General features: G+C 45.0%; 1 protein-coding gene across 1 annotated transcript in view; it reads left to right on the top strand.

The window, feature by feature from the left end:
• LOC137521916 (IgGFc-binding protein-like) overlaps positions 1 to 22,599 on the top strand; it is a 237,839-nt gene that overhangs the window by 28,568 nt on the left and 186,672 nt on the right. The window contains exons 3-7 of the mRNA XM_068241793.1: positions 4,942 to 6,165; positions 10,157 to 10,497; positions 13,431 to 13,700; positions 19,029 to 19,326; positions 21,223 to 21,821. Coding sequence (XP_068097894.1) covers positions 4,942 to 6,165; positions 10,157 to 10,497; positions 13,431 to 13,700; positions 19,029 to 19,326; positions 21,223 to 21,821 — 2,732 coding nt within the window. The remainder of the gene's footprint in view (positions 1 to 4,941; positions 6,166 to 10,156; positions 10,498 to 13,430; positions 13,701 to 19,028; positions 19,327 to 21,222; positions 21,822 to 22,599) is intronic.

Here is a 22,599-nt window from a genome sequence, read left to right as displayed (position 1 = left end):
ATGTGCCTGGATATATGTATGTTTATTCTTGTCATTGACCCCTGTGGCTAGGGTCCAATTCGGTGCACTCCCCCCTTCCCCTGTATGTTTGTCAGCATGCAGACAGCTTATGCTGGTGTATGCGCATGGTGCACATGGACACATAACATTAGCTCCCTTGTGCGATTGGTAAGATGCACTGTCTTTCCCAGGAGAGGAAGTTAGGATGTGTGCTCCTAATCCATTGATAGGTTTGATGCAATGAATGTGTTTGCATGTCTGCACTATGCATGTTACAGGGCCAGAGTTAGGACACCTATGTTTACCTGGGTACTTCTGCGCAGTATAGGTGATTAAGCATAAGAATGCATTCTTCTGTGAACTAAAACCCTGGCTTTTAATTTAGCTGTAGGGATAACAGTTGTGCCTGGATGAGTGAATCTGTGAATGCAATTGTTTGAACATTTGCATGTGAGTGTGCGAAGGGTTAATAGATTTTTGCTGTTTTCTAGCCACACCCCCTTCAGCACCTCCCTTTCCCTAATAATTTATTTAATGTCCTAACTAGAGGCGATGTGCCTGGATATATGTATGTTTATTCCCATCCTGTCAGGTCCACCCTGTTTGTGACATGTTTGGACATTGCTGCCTCACCATTACGCAGGGGTGTTGCTAGTCCCAAAGATCAGTGGCACATGCCTCGGATCTATTCTAGGGTGCCCCAGATGTCCTCCAGGCAGCAGACGGCAGTACTCACCTCTGACCGCTTGATCTCCAGATTCTGCAGACGTCTTCTCTTCTGGGCTTCCCACCTTAGTGTCTGAGAATGAATCAGACACTAGAGCTCCCAGCGTATGATTCTCAGATGCAAGGGGGAGAATCGCCAGCTACAGAGGATGTCTCCAGACTTGGAGAGCGGATGGAGGAGATGAGAAGTTCTTCCCGCTGTACTACTCTGTTGGGGGGAGCCGGAGAAGGAACAGTGAGGACACACACAACAATGCATGCTCCCTATGGAGGCTCCAGGCACCACAGCTTCCAGCATGTCACCACAACACCCAGCATGCCCCATAGAGCTACCACAGTGTCCAGCATGGCAACACCCAACATGCCCCATATGTTTAAGTGATACTGCCTATTTATGTGGTATGCTGGATTTTATTTTTTTCTGTATTAATGGAGAGGGGGGCTTCATCCAACATTTTGCTGGTCAGGCCTACTTAGACGATTGTTAATGTAAATTTGGCCTCACCCATGACCACACCCACATTCTGGAGCATGGCTACACCCATTTTTTCAGCTGGAGTTCCCAAAAGTGCACCAGATCTCTTAGGATGCTAGCAACGCCCCTGCCTTCACTCACACACAGACCTCAGATCAATGGCAATGAGAGCAGAGGGGAGAGTGTACAGTGACCACTGAGATAAGATGAGATAAGGCACACTAACCTCAGATAAGGCACACTAACCTCAGATAAGGCACACTAACCTCAGATAAGGCACACTAACACTTTTTACTCCTGCGCTAACACTTAGCACCGGTTAGTGAATCAAGCCCATTGTGTGTATGGTGGCATCTTGAGACACAGTGAGTGTGGCCCAGGCTAAAGACGCGACACAGGCAAAGGTCTAGAGGCGATGTGCCTGGATATATGTATTTCCATACAGGCAAAGGTCTGTCTTGCACCATTTTGCGCATGGGGGGGACATGGATTCACTGGGTGACACAGCTAGCTATCAAGTACACACAGGTCTGATTTAAGGGGCCCTGTGGCAAACTAGAGTTGGGCCCCCCCAGCTCAAAGCTTTTCTCCCCCCCCCCCGACATTACCACTCTGCTTCCCGGGGCCCTGCAAGTATAATAGCCATAATTATTTACCTATTAGTCCCGGCGAGTCAGCGGATGGGCAGCGGCTGCGCTTTGAGACACGCTGTCTCCCTCTTTCTCTATGACCCAGCGCGTGTTTACACATGATGCGCTGCGGGGGCCTCAGCAGAAGTCAGGGCCCCGGGGCAGTTGCCCCCCCTTGCCTCTATGGTAGCGCCGGCCCTGTGTACAGAATCCTGTGACACAACCCATTGTGCTCCACTGCCGGCTCCACGATCCATTCTGCTCCAATACCGGGAGTAATCACACACTCTCCATGATCCATTTTTTTTGACAAACAGAGATTTGGCTTCAAAAAGAAGGAGTGGCATCAGTCAGAACAGCTACTGAGGTGTAAAAATAGCCCCCTTGACCCCTGCCATCATCATGGGATGTGGCAAAGAAGGCCCTGCCCTGGGGTGCTTCATACTTTACCCTGTCTTTGTGGTGGAATAGGTCCTTCTCTCTTCATTGTATTGCTGCTGTGCAGCCATCAGCCTATCACCCTGCGGCTCCTGATGCATGTTTGGTGTCGGGAGCCACAAGATGATAGGTTGCACAACGCGGCTACACAGAGAAATAAGGAGGAACTGTCCTGCTAATGAGACGAGGTTAATAAGAAAAATAATAAAGTATGAAGCGCCTCCACTGTGGCTGTTCTGCAAGATCTGGGGGTGGGGGTGGGTGGGGGGGAGGAGAGTCCTGGAGCTGCACACATGGTGGTGGTAGTGGTAGTGGTAGTGGTAGTGGAGGTGGTGGTGGGGGGGGGGGTTGAGGGGCAGTTTACATAAGGCACCACCATTTTATTTATAACTAGGCCACACAGGCGTGGTGGTAACGGCCTGCAAAACCTTGCTGTGAGGACCGTCCTAATTAAGTTACGCCACTGGTCAGATACAAAATCAAATCACAGGAATAAAAGCTGCAATTCTACAGCACTATCCCAAGTTTAAGTGACTGTTTGGTGCATATAAGTGATCACACACATGCAAGTTCTCGTGTCTGCGTGAAAACATGAATATGTCTCCTTGTCTTCTGGTGTGAGCCTGTTCATGACCCACATCTGAGCCCGTGGTTATCCACACAAACCAGGGCATTAGCACCCATGTCTGCCACTGGATACTGGATAAGTAGGTGACCGTGACAAATACAGCAGTGGCCTGGGCATCAATTAAAACCTTTACTTCTGCCATTGACTTCATTTTTACAATTAACATATACAAATATGTAGTACATTTTTTCAAAAGTAAAATGAACCATAAATTACTTTTCTCCTATGTGGTTGTCACTTACAGTAGGTAGTATAAATCTGACAGAACCGACAGGTTTTTGGACTAGTTCATCTCTTCCTAAGGGATTCTCAGGGATTTATTTATTTTCAAAAGCAATTAGTGAATGGCAGTTGTTTTGTCCAACTTCCAAAAAACTGCGTAGCGAGCAGGGAAGCCGGCCAGCATTATGGTTTAAATGCTTTTTAGGGAATATCTTTATAAAGAATAAAAGCCTTACTGAGAATCCCCTATGAAGAGATGGACTAACCCAAAACCTGTCACTTCTGTCAGATTTCTACTACCTACTGTAAGTAACAGCAACCTAGGAGATGAAATTTGACACCAATCTCATGACTCGGATACTACTGAGTTTAACGGAGTCTTATGATACAATTCCCGCGGTATTCGATAACATTCTGCAGCCTGTGATTGATCAAATGCTCCTGGGCTCTGTGATTTGGCTAGACTTTCCGAGTTGCGATAGTTGCGATAGTAATTCTGCTGTAATTTCTGACCATGCCTACTGGCCATCAAAGAGTTAATCTCTACCAGTGGGGGGAGGGGGGCTGATACATATTTTCCCTGTTTAAATTAGGTGCTGCAGATAGTTAACATATCTGTAATAATAATAATAATATATAAGCTTACCTGGTTCTTATTCTTACACACCCCCTTCCACTCCAAGTGCAAAGAACTATCCCTTTTTCCTTGTGCCTAACACTAGTCCCCCCTCCCTATTCCTTTCACTAACCTCCAACACCCAAATGACTAAAACTGAATTAGCCAATAAGCTAATAAGCTACAGAGACTACGAGCCAATCTACCAACTGGCCACTCAACCTACAACCTATCTTGTATGTGGTTATAGCTGATAGGCGCTTAATAGATGATCAGCTACTTACTGTGGCATAGTATCAGGCGCACCATTCACTCAAATCAGTAGTAGCAGTAGGTTATTGCACCGTGTTAGCCAATAGTAAAAGCAAGAAGTTTGAAAGCAGGATGAAACCATTTATTGGCTAACTAAAAATGAATAAGAATAAGCAAGCTTTCAGCCTTGCAGCCTTCGTCGGGCTTACATCCTTTATAGGATGTAAGCCCGACGAAGGCTGCTTTGCTTATTCTTATTCATTTTTAGTTAGCCAATAAATGGTATCATCCTGCTTTCAAACTTCTTGCACTCAAATCACCAACTTCATCACCCATTAACCGGCATTTGCATTGGCTTCTATGAGAGGCCTGCTCCAGCGGATGCCCAATTGACCTGATCCAAGAAGGTGGTCAGGTTATTTGCGGGAACAGGAAAAGACTAGCTCGTCGTGGTCCCTTCTATCTCCTCCATGACTCCTGTGGGGTGCTGATGAGATGCACTATGCACTAAAAGCCTGGGCACTTTTTCTCGCCAGTAAAATCTCACTGTTAACTAAACAGGAAATGGGAGAGCCAATTAAAATCTCACTGTTAACTAAACAGGAAATGGGAGAGCCAATTAAAATCTCACTGTTAGCTAAACAGGAAATGGGAGAGCCAATTACAATCTCACTGTTAACTAAACAGGAAATGGGAGAGCCAATTAAAATCTCACTGTTAAGTAAACAGGAAATGGGAGAGCTAATTACAATCTCACTGTTAACTAAACAGGAAATGGGAGAGCCGACTAGTCAAATCATTAAATGTTTGTATAAAGTGCACATGTGCAATGCATAAAACACTGTACATTGCTAAGTCATGACAATTATCTATCATTTGAATTGAAAACTGGTGGCTGAACTAGAAAGTTTTTTGTGCCACTACTCAGTTAATTAAGGCATGTCTTTTCTTGCAGATGTTGGGCTGACAGGTCTAATAGGGACTGAGTTTGTGACCACCTTCATGCAGAATGGGCCAAATGGATTATCTGGTCAGAGCTGTCAGCTTCGCATTGGTTCCATGCAAGATAACACCAAAGTCACTGTCACTGTTAACGGAGGAGCATACAACAGCACTTTCCCATTAAATGCCAGAGGAGCCCTGGCTTTGCCTTTGCCGACATCCGTAGAGATTAGAGGAACCAAGGATTTCAGTAATACCGTCCACATCACATCAAACCATCCCATATTTGTTGTTTTAGTTAATGAAAAATACCAAAGTGGTGAGACGTCATCTTTACTTCCAGTGGCCAGTTTGGGTACTGTGTACTACTTATATACACCCAAAACCGGGCCATCAGGTTCTTCAAAGGTGTTCTCCGTGATTGCAGCAAATAAGGAAGCCGCAGTCAGGATTTACACCAAAGGTTCCATCCTCTACAATTCCAAAAGATATGCAGCAAATAGTGTAATTTCTGTAACGTTATCCCCATGGCACGGCGTTCAGTTTCTAACCAATGACAATCTCTCCGGTTCTCGAGTAGAGTCTGATGAACCAGTGGCTGTGATGTGTGGACACACGTGCGCCCAGAAGAACACCGGTTGTAACTTCGTCTTTGAGCAACTAGAACCTGTATCCGACTGGGGTTCTCAATACCATGTAGCTCCATTTTCATTTCAGAAGAAGACAGACATTGTTTCTGTGATCGCAGCGGAAGACACAGAAGTAACCTACACAATTGGTGATACGCAGAAGAAGGAAACTCTGGGGGAGGGACAGGTCTTAGAAATTGAAATTTCACAAACACCATTGAGCATTGATGCAAATAAAGGAGTTCAAGTCATGTACTTGAGCTCGGGTGGAAGAGGCAAGAGGTCCAATTATAATCCATTCTTGATGAACATCTTACCTGTGAGCAAGTACTGTTCAGCTTATGGAGTTTTTGGAATTCGAAACACTGACAACTTTGCTATGATGACAGCTGAGAATACGGTTATTGAAGGGATCACATTGGACGGAAGACCCCTTTATCAACCTAAATGGAAAGCAGTTGAAGGGACAGATTTTCGTTACATAGAATACAACTATGGGAACTCTGCGACTTCTCACAGAATTGAACACCCTACGAAAACATTTGGCCTGCAGAGCATAGGAATTAGTGCACTCTACAGCTACGGCACCACCGGAGCGTGTTTAAAAGGTATTGTTGGAAAGCATTATGTTGACAATTTTTTCCCTCCAATGTTTGAAAAAAAAATATGTTTTTAAATTATTATTTTATTTTTTGTATGCCTTTTTGCTTTGCCAAAATGCACAAATAAAGTACAAAATTCACTGTGAAAATATGCTGAATTTATCCCCACCAAAAAAAAAAATTGTAAAAAACAAAATGCTTTAACAAAATGTAACTTAAACAAAGAAAAAAATAGTAATAATACCAGTATTTGTATAGCGTTTTTCTCCTGTCAGACTCAAAGCGCTTGTAAGGCAGCCATAAGAGCGCACTTAGTAGGCAGTAACAGTTTTAGGGAGTCTTGCCCAAGATCTCCTTACTGAATATATGCTGGCTTACTAAACAGGCAGAGATGCCATTCAAAAGCAGGTCTCCTATGTCCAAGGCAGAGCCCTTAACTAGTACGCTATTCAGTCACAAATCAGTGTGGTTTAACATTTTAGTAAAAAAAAATTCAGCATGTTTTTACAAAATAAAAAATCAATGCAGTTTCCCAAAAAAAATAATAGTTTTAATAAAAAAATACTGCAAATTTCATCCAAAAACAAGGGCAGGTCAATAGCTCCATGACCGCTGCAATGGGGCAAGGATAGGCTGTTTGCAGGGGCACACATGGTTATTGAAGGGGGGGGGGGGAGGGATACACAAGGGCCAATCATATGGTTGGTGGAGAGGAGGTAACTAACCTATCTTGACAGTGAATTCCTCCTCCCAGCTTTCTGGTCTGCACATCTGGTTCTCATGGATCTCCAGCCACCAGGCCATTACTCCCATGACCTGCTAACTTGTTATGGCAGCTGAATCATGCTGGCAAGAAACAGCAACAGGGTACTGATAAAGAGACCTCAGTACACTATGGGCTTGATTCACTAAGACAAATAGCATGTGCCTTATCAGAGTTAACACACCTTATCAGAGTTAGCACGCCTTATCATAGTAGCATAGTGAGCATTAGGAACTTATGCCTGCTAATTGTCAATGACGAGAGCTCCACTCGTCCTGCCCTGAGCCCCTGCGGGTGCAATCACTTTAAAGGACATTATCCCCGCACTTTGATTGGCCCAATAGGCTGCCTGTCACTTGATAGGAAACTTGACAGGCAGCCTATTGGGCCAATCAAAGTGCGGGGATAATGTCCTTTAACCTCCTTAGCAGTACGCTCGACACTGTGTCGGGCATACTGCTTCCTGGCCCCAGGAGTCCCCCACGCTGAATAAATTAGATCCTGGTACTGAAAACCCTTTAGCTAGCACTAGGCTAGCTAGTACAAGTGCCAGGAACCCCCGATCCCCGCCGATCCCCCCTCTAATACATTACCCCCCCTGGATCCAGCGATCAAACAGCCTCCCTGCACAGCTTCGGTCTCTCTATGGGGAAGATCGGGTTTGCGCATGACATCATGACGTCACTACGTCATGACATCATGTGCGATCCTCCCCATAGTGAAGACCGGAGCTGTACGGGGAGACTGTGCCGATCGCTGGATCCAGGGGGGTGTAATGTATAAACTGGGGAGCAGCGGGGATCAGGGGGTGCCTAGTGCTAGCTATAGGGTTTTCAGTCGCGGGATCTCTGGGGGGGACTGGCAGGTACAAAATGGCAAAACCTCCTGAGCGGCGTAACGCTCAGGAGGTTAAAGTGATTCGACCTGCAGGGGCTCAGGGCAAGATGAGTGGAGCTCTCGTCATTGCCAATTAGCAGGCATAAGTTCATAGCGCTTGCTATGCTACTTTGGTAAGGCATGTTAACTCTGATAAGGCGTATTAACTCTGATAGACTCCTGAGAGCCTATAGGCACAGTCTCCTATAGACTCCTGAGAACCTATAGGCACAGTCTCCTATAGGCTCCAGAGAGCCTGTAGGCACAGTCTCCTATAGGCTCCTGAGAGCCTGTAGGCACAGTCTCCTATAGGCTCCTTAGAGCCTGTAGGCACAGTCTCCTATAGACTCCTGAGAGCCTGTAGGCACAGTCTCCTATAGGCTCCTTAGAGCCTATAGGCACAGTCTCCTATAGGCTCCAGAGAGCCTGTAGGCACAGTCTCCTATACGCTCCTGAGAGCCTGTAGGCACAGTCTCCTATAGGCTCCTTAGAGCCTATAGGCACAGTCTCCTATAGGCTCCAGAGAGCCTGTAGGCACAGTCTCCTATAGGCTCCTTAGAGCCTATAGGCACAGTCTCCTATAGGCTCCTTAGAGCCTGTAGGCACAGTCTCCTATAGGCTCCTGAGAGCCTGTAGGCACAGTCTCCTATAGGCTCCTTAGAGCCTATAGGCACAGTCTCCTATAGGCTCCAGAGAGCCTGTAGGCACAGTCTCCTATACGCTCCTGAGAGCCTGTAGGCACAGTCTCCTATAGAACCCTGAGAAGCTATAGGCAAAGTCTCTTAGAAACTCCTGAGAGCCATTAGGCACAGTCTCCTATAAACTCCTGAGAGCCTGTAGGCACAGTCGTCTATAGGCTCCTGAGAGCCTGTAGGCACAGTCTCCTATAGGCTCCTTAGAGCCTATAGGCACAGTCTCCTATAGGCTCCAGAGAGCCTGTAGGCACAGTCTCCTATACGCTCCTGAGAGCCTGTAGGCACAGTCTCCTATAGGCTCCTTAGAGCCTATAGGCACAGTCTCCTATAGGCTCCAGAGAGCCTGTAGGCACAGTCTCCTATAGGCTCCTTAGAGCCTATAGGCACAGTCTCCTATAGGCTCCTTAGAGCCTGTAGGCACAGTCTCCTATAGGCTCCTGAGAGCCTGTAGGCACAGTCTCCTATAGGCTCCTTAGAGCCTATAGGCACAGTCTCCTATAGGCTCCAGAGAGCCTGTAGGCACAGTCTCCTATACGCTCCTGAGAGCCTGTAGGCACAGTCTCCTATAGAACCCTGAGAAGCTATAGGCAAAGTCTCTTAGAAACTCCTGAGAGCCATTAGGCACAGTCTCCTATAAACTCCTGAGAGCCTGTAGGCACAGTCGTCTATAGGCTCCTGAGAGCCTGTAGGCACAGTCGTCTATAGGCTCCTGAGAGCCTGTAGGCACAGTCTCCTATAGGCTCCTGAGAGCCTGTAGGCACAGTTTACTATAGGCTCCTGAGAGCCTGTAGGCACGGTCTCCTATAGGCTCCTGAGAGCCTGTAGGCACAGTCTCCTGTAGGCTCCTGAGAGCCTGTAGGCACAGTTTACTATAGGCTCCTCAGAGCCTGTAGGCACAGTCTCCTATTGGCTCCTGAGATTTAAATCTAGCCCTTTTTCACTTTCCATCAGATTTCCACAGACATCTGTTTGAGATTCAAATAAAATGTAGTGCCACACTTATCAGTCCAAACTCACATCCATCATTTTTCTACTGCTTGTTTTTGTGCTGGATTGATAAAATTATTAGCCTGTTTTCTCTCGTTAAGATTTTAATAATCTTTAAATTAAAATAGTTTAAAAGAAACTTTGACTTTCCTTGAATTTGATGAGTTTATTAAATTAAAGTAGAAGCAAAGTAGACCAGCAACCAATGGGGAGAGGACGTGTGCTGAGCAGAGTAGATCCCGCGATCCCCCAGGGTCAGCAGCATTCAAAGGAGTAGTCTGCAGCACCATGTCTTGTATTAAAGCTCTTTTATTGGTGTTAAAGTTAAAAGATAGCTATAAGCAGCAACAAGACGCTGTTTCAGACAGACTAGTGCTTTTTCAAGCTGTACAGGCTCTAGCTATATAGAGAACCTATACAGCTTGAAAAAGGACAAGTCTGTCCGAAACCGTGTCTGTCGCTGCTTATGGCTATCTTTTAACTTTGATACCAATAAAAGAGCTTTAATACAAGACCTGGTGCTGCGGACTACTCCTTTGAATTAATTAAATCAAAGATTTATTTGAGAAGAAGCATTCGTGTTTGGTTAGTTTTAGAAAGGCCTGCAAAATAATCCCACATTATTCTTGGCACCACAATGTTTTCAACAACTTACCTGAATTTTTGTCTTACACAGAGCCTGGTCCAACTTGCAGAAATACAGTTTGCCCCGCACGTCAGGTGTGTACCATGGACAATGGGACGCCTACCTGTGTCAAACCACAGGTGGACCTGTGTTGGGCATCTGGAGATCCACATTTCTGTAGCTTTGATAAACGGTGTTATGACTTCATGGGAACATGCACATATGTATTCACTGAAGTCTGTGGGGATGTCGATAGCAGGCTGCAGAAGTTTTCCAGTAAGATTAAGCAGGAGAATCGTGGAAACCCCCGTGTCTCTTATGTAGGGGAAGTAATATTACAAACAGGAGGACACACCGTCGTGGTCAAAAAAGGAGAAAATGGCTATGTGAGGGTAAGCAAAAACAAGATAAATTGCAATAAAACTTAACAACAAATAAATGTACTTGCATTATGAACAAATTTAAGTTTTATGTTACAAAGAACTCAAGTGTATATACTAAGGTTTTCACCCACGTCTATCAGTTATTCCAATTAAACTATGAATACCTTTTTTTTCTCTTGCTTATGATCTGGTTTCAAAACATTGTGAATCACGGAGTAGAGCCTTATAGAGCCTTCCCGTTCATCTGCCCTGCCAATCGTTCCACCACTGTACACCGGTAAAGCTGTTTGACCTGCTCAGCCAAGCAGCTCTTTGGAACTACATGTGTCCCTGCATCGTGCATCATTTCTGCATAGCTTTTGTATATCCTCGGATGTACTCGGGGGCATGAGTAGTTCCAAAGAGCTGTTCAGTCAAATAGCTTTACTTGCTGATCACACTGGAATAACGGGCCTGCACCGAGGAAATGGAAGGCTCTATATTAGCCAGAGCTTTCCCTCTACTTGTCTTAGGTAAGTATCAAACCTGACGTGAATTTCATTTTTCATGTTTGCTTTAAAGAGAAACTTTCTTACCTCTCTCTTTGGTCCACTCTCCCTCTTTGGTCCACTCTCCCTCTCAGCCCGATATCTCCTCCTCTTCTCTGGTATCTCCTCCTCTCTCCTCATGTCACTCTCTCCCACTTAGCCTGGTACCTCCTCCTCTCTGGTATCTCCTCCTCTCTCCCCATGTCACGCTCTCCCTCTCAGCCCAATATCTCCTCCTCTTCTCTGGTATCGCCTCCTCTCTCCTCATGTCACTCTCTCCCTCTCAGCCTGGTACCTCCTCCTCTCTGGTATCTCCTCCTCTCTCCCCATGTCACTCTCTCCCTCTCAGCCCAATATCTCCTCCTCTTCTCTGGTATCGCCTCCTCTCTCCCCATGTCACTTTCTCCCTCTCAGCCCATTATCTCCTCCTCTCTGGTATCTCCTCCTCTCTCCCCATGTCACTCTCTCCCTCTCAGCCCAGTATTTCCTCCTCTCTGGTATCTCCTCCTCTCTCCCCATGTCACTCTCTTCCTCTCAGCCCAGTATCTCCTCCTCTCTCTCCATGTCACTTTCTCCCTCTCAGCCCAGTATCTCCTCCTCTCTGGTATCTCCTTCTCTCTCCCCATGTCACTCTCTCCCTCTTAGCCTGGTATCTCCTCCTCTCTCCCCATGTCACTCTCCCCCTCTCACTCCAGTATCTCCTCCTCTATGGCATCTCCTCCCCTCTCCCCATGTCACTCTCTCCCTCTCACCCTGGTATCTCCTCCTCCCTGGTATCTCCTGGTATCTCCTCCTCTCTCCCCATGTCACTCTCTCCCTCTCAGCCTAGTATCTCCTCCTCTCTGGTATCTCCTCCTCTCTGGTATCTCCTCCCCTCTCCCCATGTTACTCTCTCCCTCTCAGCCTGGTATCTCCTCCTCCCTGGAATATCCTGGTATCTCCTCCTCTCTCCCCATGTCACTCTCTCCCTCTCAGCCTAGTATCTCCTCCTCTCTGGTATCTCCTCCTCTCTCCCCATGTCACTCTCTCCCTCTCAGCCTAGTATCTCCTCCTCTCTGGTATCTCCTCCTTTCTCCCCATGTCACTCTCTCCCTCTTAGCCTGGTATCTCCTCCTCTCTGGTATCTCCTCAAGTGACAGGCAGCTTATTGGGCCAATAAAAGTGTGGAGATAATGTCCTTTAAAGTGATTGGACCCGCAGGTGCTCAGGGCAGGACGAGTTGAGCTCTCGTCATTGCCAATTAGAAGGCATAAGTTAATAGCGCTCGCTATGCTACTCTGATAAGGTGTGCTAAATCTGATACGACATGTTAACTCTGATAAGGCATGTTAACTCTGATAAGGCATGCAATTTGTTATAGTGAATCAACTCCCTTGTACGATATGTGTAAAAGAAAAGCAAAAAGTTGACAGACTTGTGTAGCATCTAGGAAACATGAAAACAGAAAAGCAAACTAATAGTAAAACAAAATTCTGAATCATGAGTAGCCTATTACCACGCAAAACATGTACAGGTTTAACATGTGTGCACCCTGCCTAATGTTGCCCATACGTGGTGCAATAAAAAATTTGATTTTCACGTTTATTCAACCAAAGTGATCGCATCGAATGAAAGTCAAAAATAATCTTTTTTTTTTCGATCAAGAAAAACAAGCGATTATCCTGTTTTTTTTTATCTCATCGGACATGTTGGAAAAATCTTTATATTCGATCTAACGGATTAAACGAACAAAACTGTCTAATCGAAAAAAAAAGAAAAAATAGTACCATGTATGGACATCATATCATGCTCAAATCCGAATTTGGGTGAAACCCGGATTTCTCCCAGTAAACCTGTGTGGGCTGGGCGGGGGGGGGGGGGGGGGGGGGTGTCAAGCTTACCTGTCTGTCGTCTTCTTCGTCTGTCCCTCGGCGCCTCCCACGATGCGGCCCACGCGTATCACGTGACTACAAACACTTCCTCCTTCAACCCGGAAGGAGGAAGTGCTTGTACTCACGTGACCGTCGCATGGAACGCATCGTGGGAGGCGCCGAGGGACAGACCGAAGAAGACGTCAGACAGGTAAGCTTGCCCCCCCCCCCCCCCCCCCTGCCCAGCCTGCACAGGTTTACTGGGAGAAATCCGGATAGAACTATCCGGGTTTCACCCGAATTCGAATTTGAGCATCCCTGGTAACAAGTGAATATCATGAACAAAAAATAAAATACAATTTTCCAACATAAGTTGGCTTGGAGCAAGTCTCAAATTAATTTGGCGGTTTAAAGGTTCAAAGCGGCCCTTAGCGTAAATACTACGTAATGGTGATTCTGAGAAGTACAGTAAAAAAGCATACATACTAGATGAATATTTTATACTGCCACTGAAATAAAATGAATAAATAAACACAACACATTATATTTCACATTTCATTTACAGGTGGACAACCGCCTAAAACAACTTCCTATATCCATGCTGAACGGGACCCTGAGAATGTTCCAGAGTGGGACAGCCGCCATCATACAGCTCGGCAATGATATGATGATGTCTTATGACTGGAACCACATTGTGTGGATTGAGCTGACTCGGGCCTACGCGGGGAAGATGTGCGGGATGTGTGGAAATTATAATCAAAACTCAGCGGATGACTTTTTAACCCCTTCTGGGACTGCAGCTACTGATGTCACTTCATTCGGTGCAAGCTGGGCGGTAAGATATGACACTGTAGTCGAAAAGTACAATTACCCTCTAATTTGGTGTTATCTCTTTCATCACCCAGCAAGCTCATGGTGAACCAGAACTCATTGGAGTCCCTTCTGTTTTAGGAAGGGAAACTTTTGTTTTGTTTAGCATTTGAGTAAGAGGGCTTTTTGGTCCTTTGTAGCCTTTTACACGCTCCTAGGAGTTCTGGTTCACCATGAGCTTGCTGGGTAGTCTGTAACTCTGGATGTTTCAAGTCCTACCCTCACTTCAACTTGGCTGAATTATTGCAAATACCTTCTGTTTTAAGAGGGCAAACTTTTGTTTTGTGAATTCATCACATGATGTAACAAGACCTAGGTTTTTTTTCAATGCACTTTGAGCAAGAGCCAATTCACAAAAAGTAGGTGAAAAAGTGCTTTCAAAATTATTCTTGGTATTTTCTTGCTTGCTGGAGGCTTAGAAGGTGTTTTGTCGATAAGATGGGAAAATATTACATTTAAAGTGAATGGGAACCACATTTTTTTAAAATTGAAGCAAATACTTACCTAAGGAGAGAGAAGGCTCTGGGCCGTATAGAGCCTTCCCTCTCCTCTCTCGGTGCTCTCTATCCTGTGCTGGCTCCCCCACGTTTCAATCCCCCGCCGAAAGGGTATTTGGAAGTCTCTGGGCTTGATTCACAAAAGAGTGCTAACTGTTAGCACGGCCGTTTTCGTGCGAATATTCGCATTGCGCACGATCCCGAATTTTTGCGCGAAACGATAACGTTTTCACGTGCAAACGCAAATTTCCGTGCGAAATCGATATCGTTCTCGTGTGAAAATTCGCAATTGCGTGCAAAAACGTTATCGTTTAGCGTGAAAATTCGCGATCGCGCGCAATGCAAAAATTCGCGCGAAAACGGCCGTGCTAACAGTTAGCACTCTTTTGTGAATCAATCAATCAGCAGGGTAAAGCAGTATTGACTAAATTAGTCAAATACTGCTACCGGGCAAGCCAGCACTGGAACGAGGGGACCAGGAGAGGAGCCGGAAGGCTCTATAGGACCCAGAGCCTTCCCTCTCCTTGGGTAAGTATCTGTCTCATTTTTTTAATGCGGTTCCCATTCACCTTAAGAAAACTTAGCAGTGAAGTCCTTTATGTCAAGATATGTAAAGACATGGAAATGAATGATCCCAAACACTGGTTTAGCAATAGCCCCTCGGACCCCTACCATCGTGTGGGGCTAAGGACCCCCTTCCTGGGGTGCAGAGCAGGTTCCTTGTGTGTGCTTCCACCTCCCAAACTCTCCATCTCTCCCCCATCATCCTCCAGATTTTTGCAGAGCTATGGCAGCCAAGCCTAATACTTTACCTTAACCCAGCAAGACCGGCCCTCTTTATTTTTCTATATAGCTGCACTATGTAGCCTATTAGCTTGCAGCTTCCTGTCTGTCAAGAGTTTTAAGTTAATTTGCTGCATGGAACGACAACATAGAGGAGTGAAGAGAAAGTATTGCGCTCTACTGCGGCTGCCGCTGCTCTGCAGGATCTGTAGGATGCTACGGGAGATGGAGACTTTGGGAAGTGGGAGCGCACACAAGAAACCTGCTCTTCACCCCAGGAGCAGGCTCATTAGCCCTTAACACCCCCCCACCACCACCACCACCACTACTACTGCAGTGGTGGGTGTTGCAAGGGCTATTATTGGTGACTGGGGAGGAGGGGTGGAGAAGGGGACTCAGGAGTGCACACAATCACTTTTTTCAACACCATTAATTTTTCCTGGGAGACCTGCGCTAAGTAAGTTATGCTCCTGATCCCGACATCCTGATGAATGAGCAACGTCTAAGGCAACATGGCTTGCATTAATGTAACAACGGCACAACGATGGTCTACCCATTTAATCATTAGCGGGTGCTTGAAACAGAGGATCCAGAAGTATGTAGCTAGCCACACATAAGGGATTAGAATGGAATTTACATACATTAACAACGTGTAAAGGTTTTACCTTATTCACTTGTACTTTTTTGCTCGAAATAAATGTAAAATCCCTGGATTATGGTTCAGATTATGCCAGAGCAGTACTGTGTCTACTGTATATTGTTTGACTGTGTTGTACTGTGCCAGGGTCTATTGCAGGGTCTCTTGCCATGCCAGACCTGATGTCACCAGTGAATGTGACAATCCAATATCCGTTCTAGAAAAGTCATACCCGTCAGCTTTTTCCCTTATGGGCCACTGTAGACTCAAGCAGAACTGATTCTGAGAACACTGAATAGCCCATCAAAAGCTAACATTCTGTACCCTGAGTCTTACTTTTTTTTAGCTCATTGGTGGTAGCAAGTAGGGATGATCACAGATATGCAAATTGTTCCAAGTTGATGCAAATTTATTCAATGTTTTATTCAAATAAATGCAGCTTGAAAATGGACCTATCAATTTAAAACTGGGTTTAAATTGATTGGTCTGTTTTCAAACTGCATACATTTGCATAAAAATTTACATAATTTTGGAAAAAAAACTGCATGTCATTGATCATCCCTAGTAGTCAGTGATGAGCGAAAATGTCAATATTATTTTTGCATTAATTTTCAGAAAAATAATGTTGAATTTGATTTCCAAGCGAAAATGCCATAGAAAATAACTTACATTTCTGTTGTAAAAATATTGTTTTTCTGGTTTTTTTTCACGCGTTTCACGGTAAAGTAACGATTTTCACAAATTTTACCGTTTGGCATGAAATGGCAAAAATACAAGATACTAATTTTTTCTCGAACTTTAAAATAGCATTTTTGATGTGAAAATGACTTTGGCAAAAAAAAAGTAGCAAGCAACGGAGTTGGTAGCAGAGTGGGACATTTCCTTCCTGATCCACAGCAGATCATCTACCTATAATTCACCTCCTCTGCTGCTGAGAAAGTCCATGTGCACCTCTCATTACCTGGTCTGCAATAAGAAACCATTCTGCCCTGCACCTTTAGTTAATACTGATACTGTGCGGGTTGAAGGAACTTTCTACATTACTAGCTTAAAGAGGAACTGTAACGACAAAACGGCCCCTGGGGGGTACTCACCTCGGGTGGGGGAAGCCTCAGGATCCTAATGAGGCTTCCCACGCCGTCCTGCGTCCCTCGGGGGTCTCGCTGTAGCCCTCCGTACAGCCGTGACGTAATATTTACCTTCCTGGCTCCTGCGCAGGCGCTCTGATGGCTGTCGGCGCCGAAGTAGGCGGAAATACCCGATCGCCGTCGGGTCTGCTCTACTGCGCAGGCGCAAGTTTCCGGCGCCTGCGCAGTAGAGCGGACCCGACGGAGATCGGGTATTTCCGTCTATTTCCGTGCCGAAAGTCGCCACAGCGCCCCCGCTGGAGCCAGCAAAGGTAAATATTGAACTGACAGTCGGCACAGTCGCCGGCTGTTCGGAGGGCTGCGGCGAGACCCCCGTGGGACAGAGGACGGCGTGGGAAGCCTCATTAGGATCCGGAGGCTTCCCCCACCCGAGGTGAGTACCCCCCAGGGGAGGTTTTTGTTGTTACAGAGTCTCTTTAACCACTTCAGCCCACAGGTGTTTTCACCTCTAGGACAGAAGCCATTTTTCCCCTGACAGCGCTTCTTCCATTTATTCGCCAATAACTTTATCACTATATCACTACTCATCATCACACGTAAATTATCTATAGCTTGTTTTTTTTCGCTGCCAATTAGGCTTCCTTTAGGTGGTACATTTTGCTAAGAATGATTTTATCCTAAATGCATTTTAATGGGAATAATAATAAAAAATTAAAAAAATGCATTATTTCTCAGTTTTCGGCCATTATAGTTTTAAAATAAAACACTGTGCATAGAACCCACACATTTTATTTACCCATTTGTCCCGGTTATTGCAACATTGGTGGTGGCTGGATAGAGTATTGGTTAAGTGCTCTGCCTTTGACATGGGAGACCAGGGTTGGAATCCTGGCTAGGTCAAGTACCTATTCAGTAAGGAGTTCAAGGCAAGACTCCCTAACACTGCAGGGTGGCCTCTTGAGCGCGTCCCAGTGGCTGCAGCTCTTGAGCGCTTTGAGTCCGACAGGAGAAAAGCGCTATACAAATGTTCGGATTATTAACGGATTATTTAAAATATTTCCCTAGTATAATGTATGGTGCCAATATTTTATTTGGAAATTATGGTGCATTTTTTCAGTTTTTTCTACATCACTAATTGCAAGCCTATATAAGGAAAATATGATAGTAATATACCTTCACAACATACATATTAAAGACCATTTATGTATTTTTTATGTGTTTTTTTTTCTTTTTAGTTACTGGGGTATGTGTGTGTGTGTGTGTGTGTGTGTGTGTGTGTGTGTGTGTGTGTGTGTGTGTGTGTGTGTGTGTGTGTGTGCGTGTGTGCGTGCGTGCGTGCGTGCGTGCGTGCGTGCGTGCGTGCGTGCGTGCGTGCGTGCGTGCGTGCGTGCGCGCGCGCGCACGCGCGCGCGCGCGCAGGGGTTCGGGGTCAATCAGTTTTTATTGAATTTGTACTGTGTTTTTTATTTTTATTTCAACTTTAATTTTACTTTTTGGCCACTTTCCTGGAAGATACCAGGAAGTACGAGATTTTTTTTTTTTTTTAACATTTTGTGACGCCTGCTTTTATGAATCAAGATGCCTCCTGATTGGAGTCACCTTGATTCATTCACAGAGGATAGTTTGCCTCGGGGAACACTTGTTCCCCTTCCTCAATTGATCCCCTATAATAGCGGTGAGTAACGAGCCACGTGCACACGTACATGCGCGTGCAACCCCAGCAATCCCGCTGGATGAATATATTCGTCCGGATTGCTTTTGAGTGGCATTTTTGGACAAATATATTCGTCCAGATTGCCTGAAGTGGTTAAACAAATCTGCATTAAAAAATGGGTGGATGAACTGGGGCTTTAACTATAGTACAATATGCAGAAGTGGTAGGAGGTGAGTCCATTTATGCATGTTGTCATAGCTGATTTTATGTAAATTATCTTCTTGAAATCAGTGGACCCTCTACATCCATTCCTGACTATAACTATGATGATTGATGACCTTTTTACTTCCTGCTCATGTGTTATATAGTACATACCTTGGACTGAATTAAAAACGTAGTATTTGTGAAATTAAATCATTTTTATTGTAGCTTTATTTTTCTAATAAAATGGAAAGAAAAAAATATATATATGTCCACCTTCTGTGGCCTTCTCCAACTCTTAGTAGAGGACTTTGGGACCTTTCCCCCCAAAAAAAACAGGTCCACTTTTTTCTAGGTTGCCTTTCAGGCAATAACAACTGTGAATTGATTCTTACTCCTTATCTCTCTGCTTGTTTATTTTTTTTTGTTTTAGATAGCGGATAATACATTCTGCTGGAACGATTGCAGAGGGCCCTGTCTCAGCTGTCCTCCCAATGCTGCCAAAGAGTACGCTGTTGATAGTTTCTGTGGCCTCATCGGTAAAGCCAATGGCCCGTTCAGCGCCTGCCATTCAGTTCTGGATCCAAAGATATACATGGAGAACTGCGTGTTCGATGTGTGTGTCAACCAAGGCTACAAGCAGATATCATGCCAAGCTGTTAGTGCATATGCTGATGTCTGCCAGCGGGCCGGTGTGACGATTGGACAGTGGAGAGAAACAGCAGGATGCCGTAAGTAGCTTTCTTCAATGTGAATGTTTTTCATGGGAGATGGACCAATATACTGTATACCAAAGAACATAGCATCATATTAAACAAGCCAGCCCCAAGAGTAAACATTAAAGGACACCTGAGGTGAAAATAAACTAATCAAATAGACAATTGTATCTATCCTCCTTCCCCTAAAATTTATTTTTTAATATATTACACAGTTTTATTTTACATTTAAATCTACTTTTTAAGTTTTTACTGCGTTATTGTTTTTTTGCTCAATGACACACACACACAGAAGTATGCCAGAGCAAAAATATAGGAACTATCGACCCTTTTTATCTCTTTCCTGCTTTCAGCAGCCATTTTCTGCTAGGAAAGTGTTTTATAGTTGGAATTTTTTTATCAGTGAGGGTCACACTGTAGTCACTTCCTGTCTGAGTCAGGACTGAGTCAGCCACTTACATACCTGATGTTTAACTCCTTCAAGCAGAGAAAGAAAAAAAGGAACACAGCATAGTTATATGTGTGGTAGGCACTGTACACATGTCTATCTCATCATGTCATGTATTCTTTAAGGTATAACAGAAATATACTGAGTGCTTACATGTATTTGCATTCTTCTGTGTGAACTTTCGCTGCTCACCGGCAAACTGTTCGGGTCATCTCTACTGTTCTGGTGTAATTTGAAGGCAAATGTGTACCTTATTACAGCTACTTGATGCCCATACTGGCTGCAGGACAAATTGTCAGAGTGACTTGTAATTAATTACTGAACATGTACACATGCTAGATGTATCTCGCCCAACGGGGTACATATTATTTTGGCGCCACTCAGTTCGACTCAGGGAAAGCCGAATGACGGCTCTCACCACTGCCGCTAAACTCTGAGGCGGCGTTAAATACTATTCCCCCTCCGAGTTGCCGCCAGAGCCCCGAATTACTGCTACACGGGGCGCGCATTATAGCATTGCTGCTATGACGGCGCCCAGTTTCGGCGCTCGGCTCTCAGAGTCGCACGCCAAAATGAACCGATCTGTGCCCAACGGGGATCAGGACCCGACCCCTCGGGCGCCATCACTGGGCCAAGGTTGTACAAATGCATAGTCAGCTAACAACATGTTCTGGTGAATTGCTGGCCCGTGTGCAAATGCTGGATTATCAGCAGAGGCAGTAATTATTGGCCACCTCAGAAGACTTTAATCTAGTGTGTACACAGGCCTTAAGGTGCCCATACATCTATCAATGATAGGGAGATCAAGAGACAGATCTGTCAGTGGCCCAGGTTGATTCCCAATTGATTTCAGCATGAAATCTAGTCACCTTGCCATCCCTGGCACTGTCCCACCCGGTGCCCTGCATGAATAGTTTCACAGCATCAGAACTTTGTTTTTCTTACCAAAGCATCATTTTTAGCTGCATTTTTAGCTAAGCTCCACCCATCAAAGAAAAAAACCTGGGCTTTTTTCCCCTGATGCTGTGCAGAGCATGATGGGATTTCCTATGTTGGTATTCACATTGTCTAGCAACTGGGAAAGGTGCTCAGGACACAAGACAGTTGGAACTGTGGCTCATGCTCCCTGTCACCTCCTTTCAACCAAAAAGATGGCTGCCATCATGAAATCAAACATTTGCCTGTTCTTTTAAAACAGGGTGGGTAAGCGATTATATGACCTATCTATTTTAATTAACATAACTAATGTAACTTAATGACAGTATGTTTGTTTACGCTGACGTTAAGTTTAGTTAAGTTTAGGACCATAGATGAAATTTGAGTTGAATCAAATTTGCTTTCATAATCATGTTAAGTAAAGAAATACTGCAGGTAATTGGTCCAAAGATGAAAGAAAAATAAGATACAGATTGAACACTCCAGTGTTAGATAAATAAAATAAGATTTTTTTTTTTATTTTTCAGCCCTTTCATGCCCAGGAAACAGCACTTATAATTCCTGTGGGAGAGCCTGCCCACTGACCTGTGAAGATCCCGATGGGAAGTCCGTGTGTATGGAGCCATGTGTGGAGACGTGCGAGTGCAATAAAGGCTTTGTGTTGAGCGAGGGCAAGTGCGTTCCCAGAACCAGCTGTGGTTGCTCCTATAATGGGTTCTCCTACGCTCCCAATGAAGAATTTTGGAATGACACGGTGTGCCAACAAAGGTGCATGTGCAATGCCCAGACCCAAAAGGTTGAATGTAAGAACAGCCCCTGCCGAACTGGAGAGGAGTGTGCCGTGAAGAATGGAATCGTCAACTGTTACCCAAGATCTTTTGGGGTGTGTTCAGCTTCTGGTGACCCACATTACATCACCTTCGATAAGAAGAAGATGGACTTCCAGGGAACCTGTGTTTACCAGTTGGTTGGGCTTTCTGACAGAAGCCGAGGGCTAACCGATTTCCAGGTCTGGGTTCAGAATCAAAATCGTGGAAACATGAGGGTATCTTACACAACAGTCATCTTCATCAAAGTTTATGGAACAGAGATTCAAGCCAGCAGACAGTATCCTAATAAAGTTTTTGTAAGTATAGATCTGCAAGATCACCAGTGTAATAGGAGATGAAGTGTTAATGAGCTGACCCAACAATTTAGCCTTCAAATGTTATCAGCAATAAGAGCTTTCAGCAGTTTCTTTAGTCATCAGTGAAATATAAAATGTGTCTTCTTTTTGATAATGTTGATAGTGTTAAAAAATCATATGGGTATGTCAGGAATTGTTGAAATGATGGAGGGGCGCACCTTGGGTGGGGTTATTAGTTGCCCGGCAGGGGGGGGGGGTTATTAGCTGTCCAGGGATGTTATTAGGGGGGTAATTAGTTGTCTGGAGGAGTTATTAGTTGTCCAGGGGGGTTATTAGTTGACCGCCAGGGGGAGGTTATTAGTAACCCACCAGAGGAGGGTTCTGTGTGAGAGGTAAGGTCATTGTGAAATATCAGCACATATTACCTATATTGCACTGTATCAGTTCAGTAGTAGAATATTGGTAAATGTACCAATATCCTACTACCGCTATTTTATGCGACCTTAACATTTTAGCAGCCAAATAAAGTAAAACTTTATTTGGATGCAGGGCTGAATTTTCCTTGCCTCTAGGGAAGCGTACCTCCCCCAGCCAGGCAGGGTATGCAGAGTGGGTGGCAGGGAGCTTTTATAATTAACCATCTGGACGGCTGGATTGGCTCTCCTCTTGGCAGTGATGTAATCCCAACATGTCTTCTGGGTCCCTACCACATGATACTAGGACATGAGATTGGGATCCAGGAGTGGGGGACTCAGAAGACATGTCAGAAGTAGCAGTT

Source organism: Hyperolius riggenbachi, chromosome 6, assembly GCF_040937935.1.
Source record: "Hyperolius riggenbachi isolate aHypRig1 chromosome 6, aHypRig1.pri, whole genome shotgun sequence".
In the NCBI taxonomy this organism is placed as follows: Eukaryota; Metazoa; Chordata; class Amphibia; order Anura; family Hyperoliidae; genus Hyperolius; species Hyperolius riggenbachi.
Note: the sequence above shows the minus strand (reverse complement) of the source record. Positions and strands in the feature narration are given on the sequence as shown.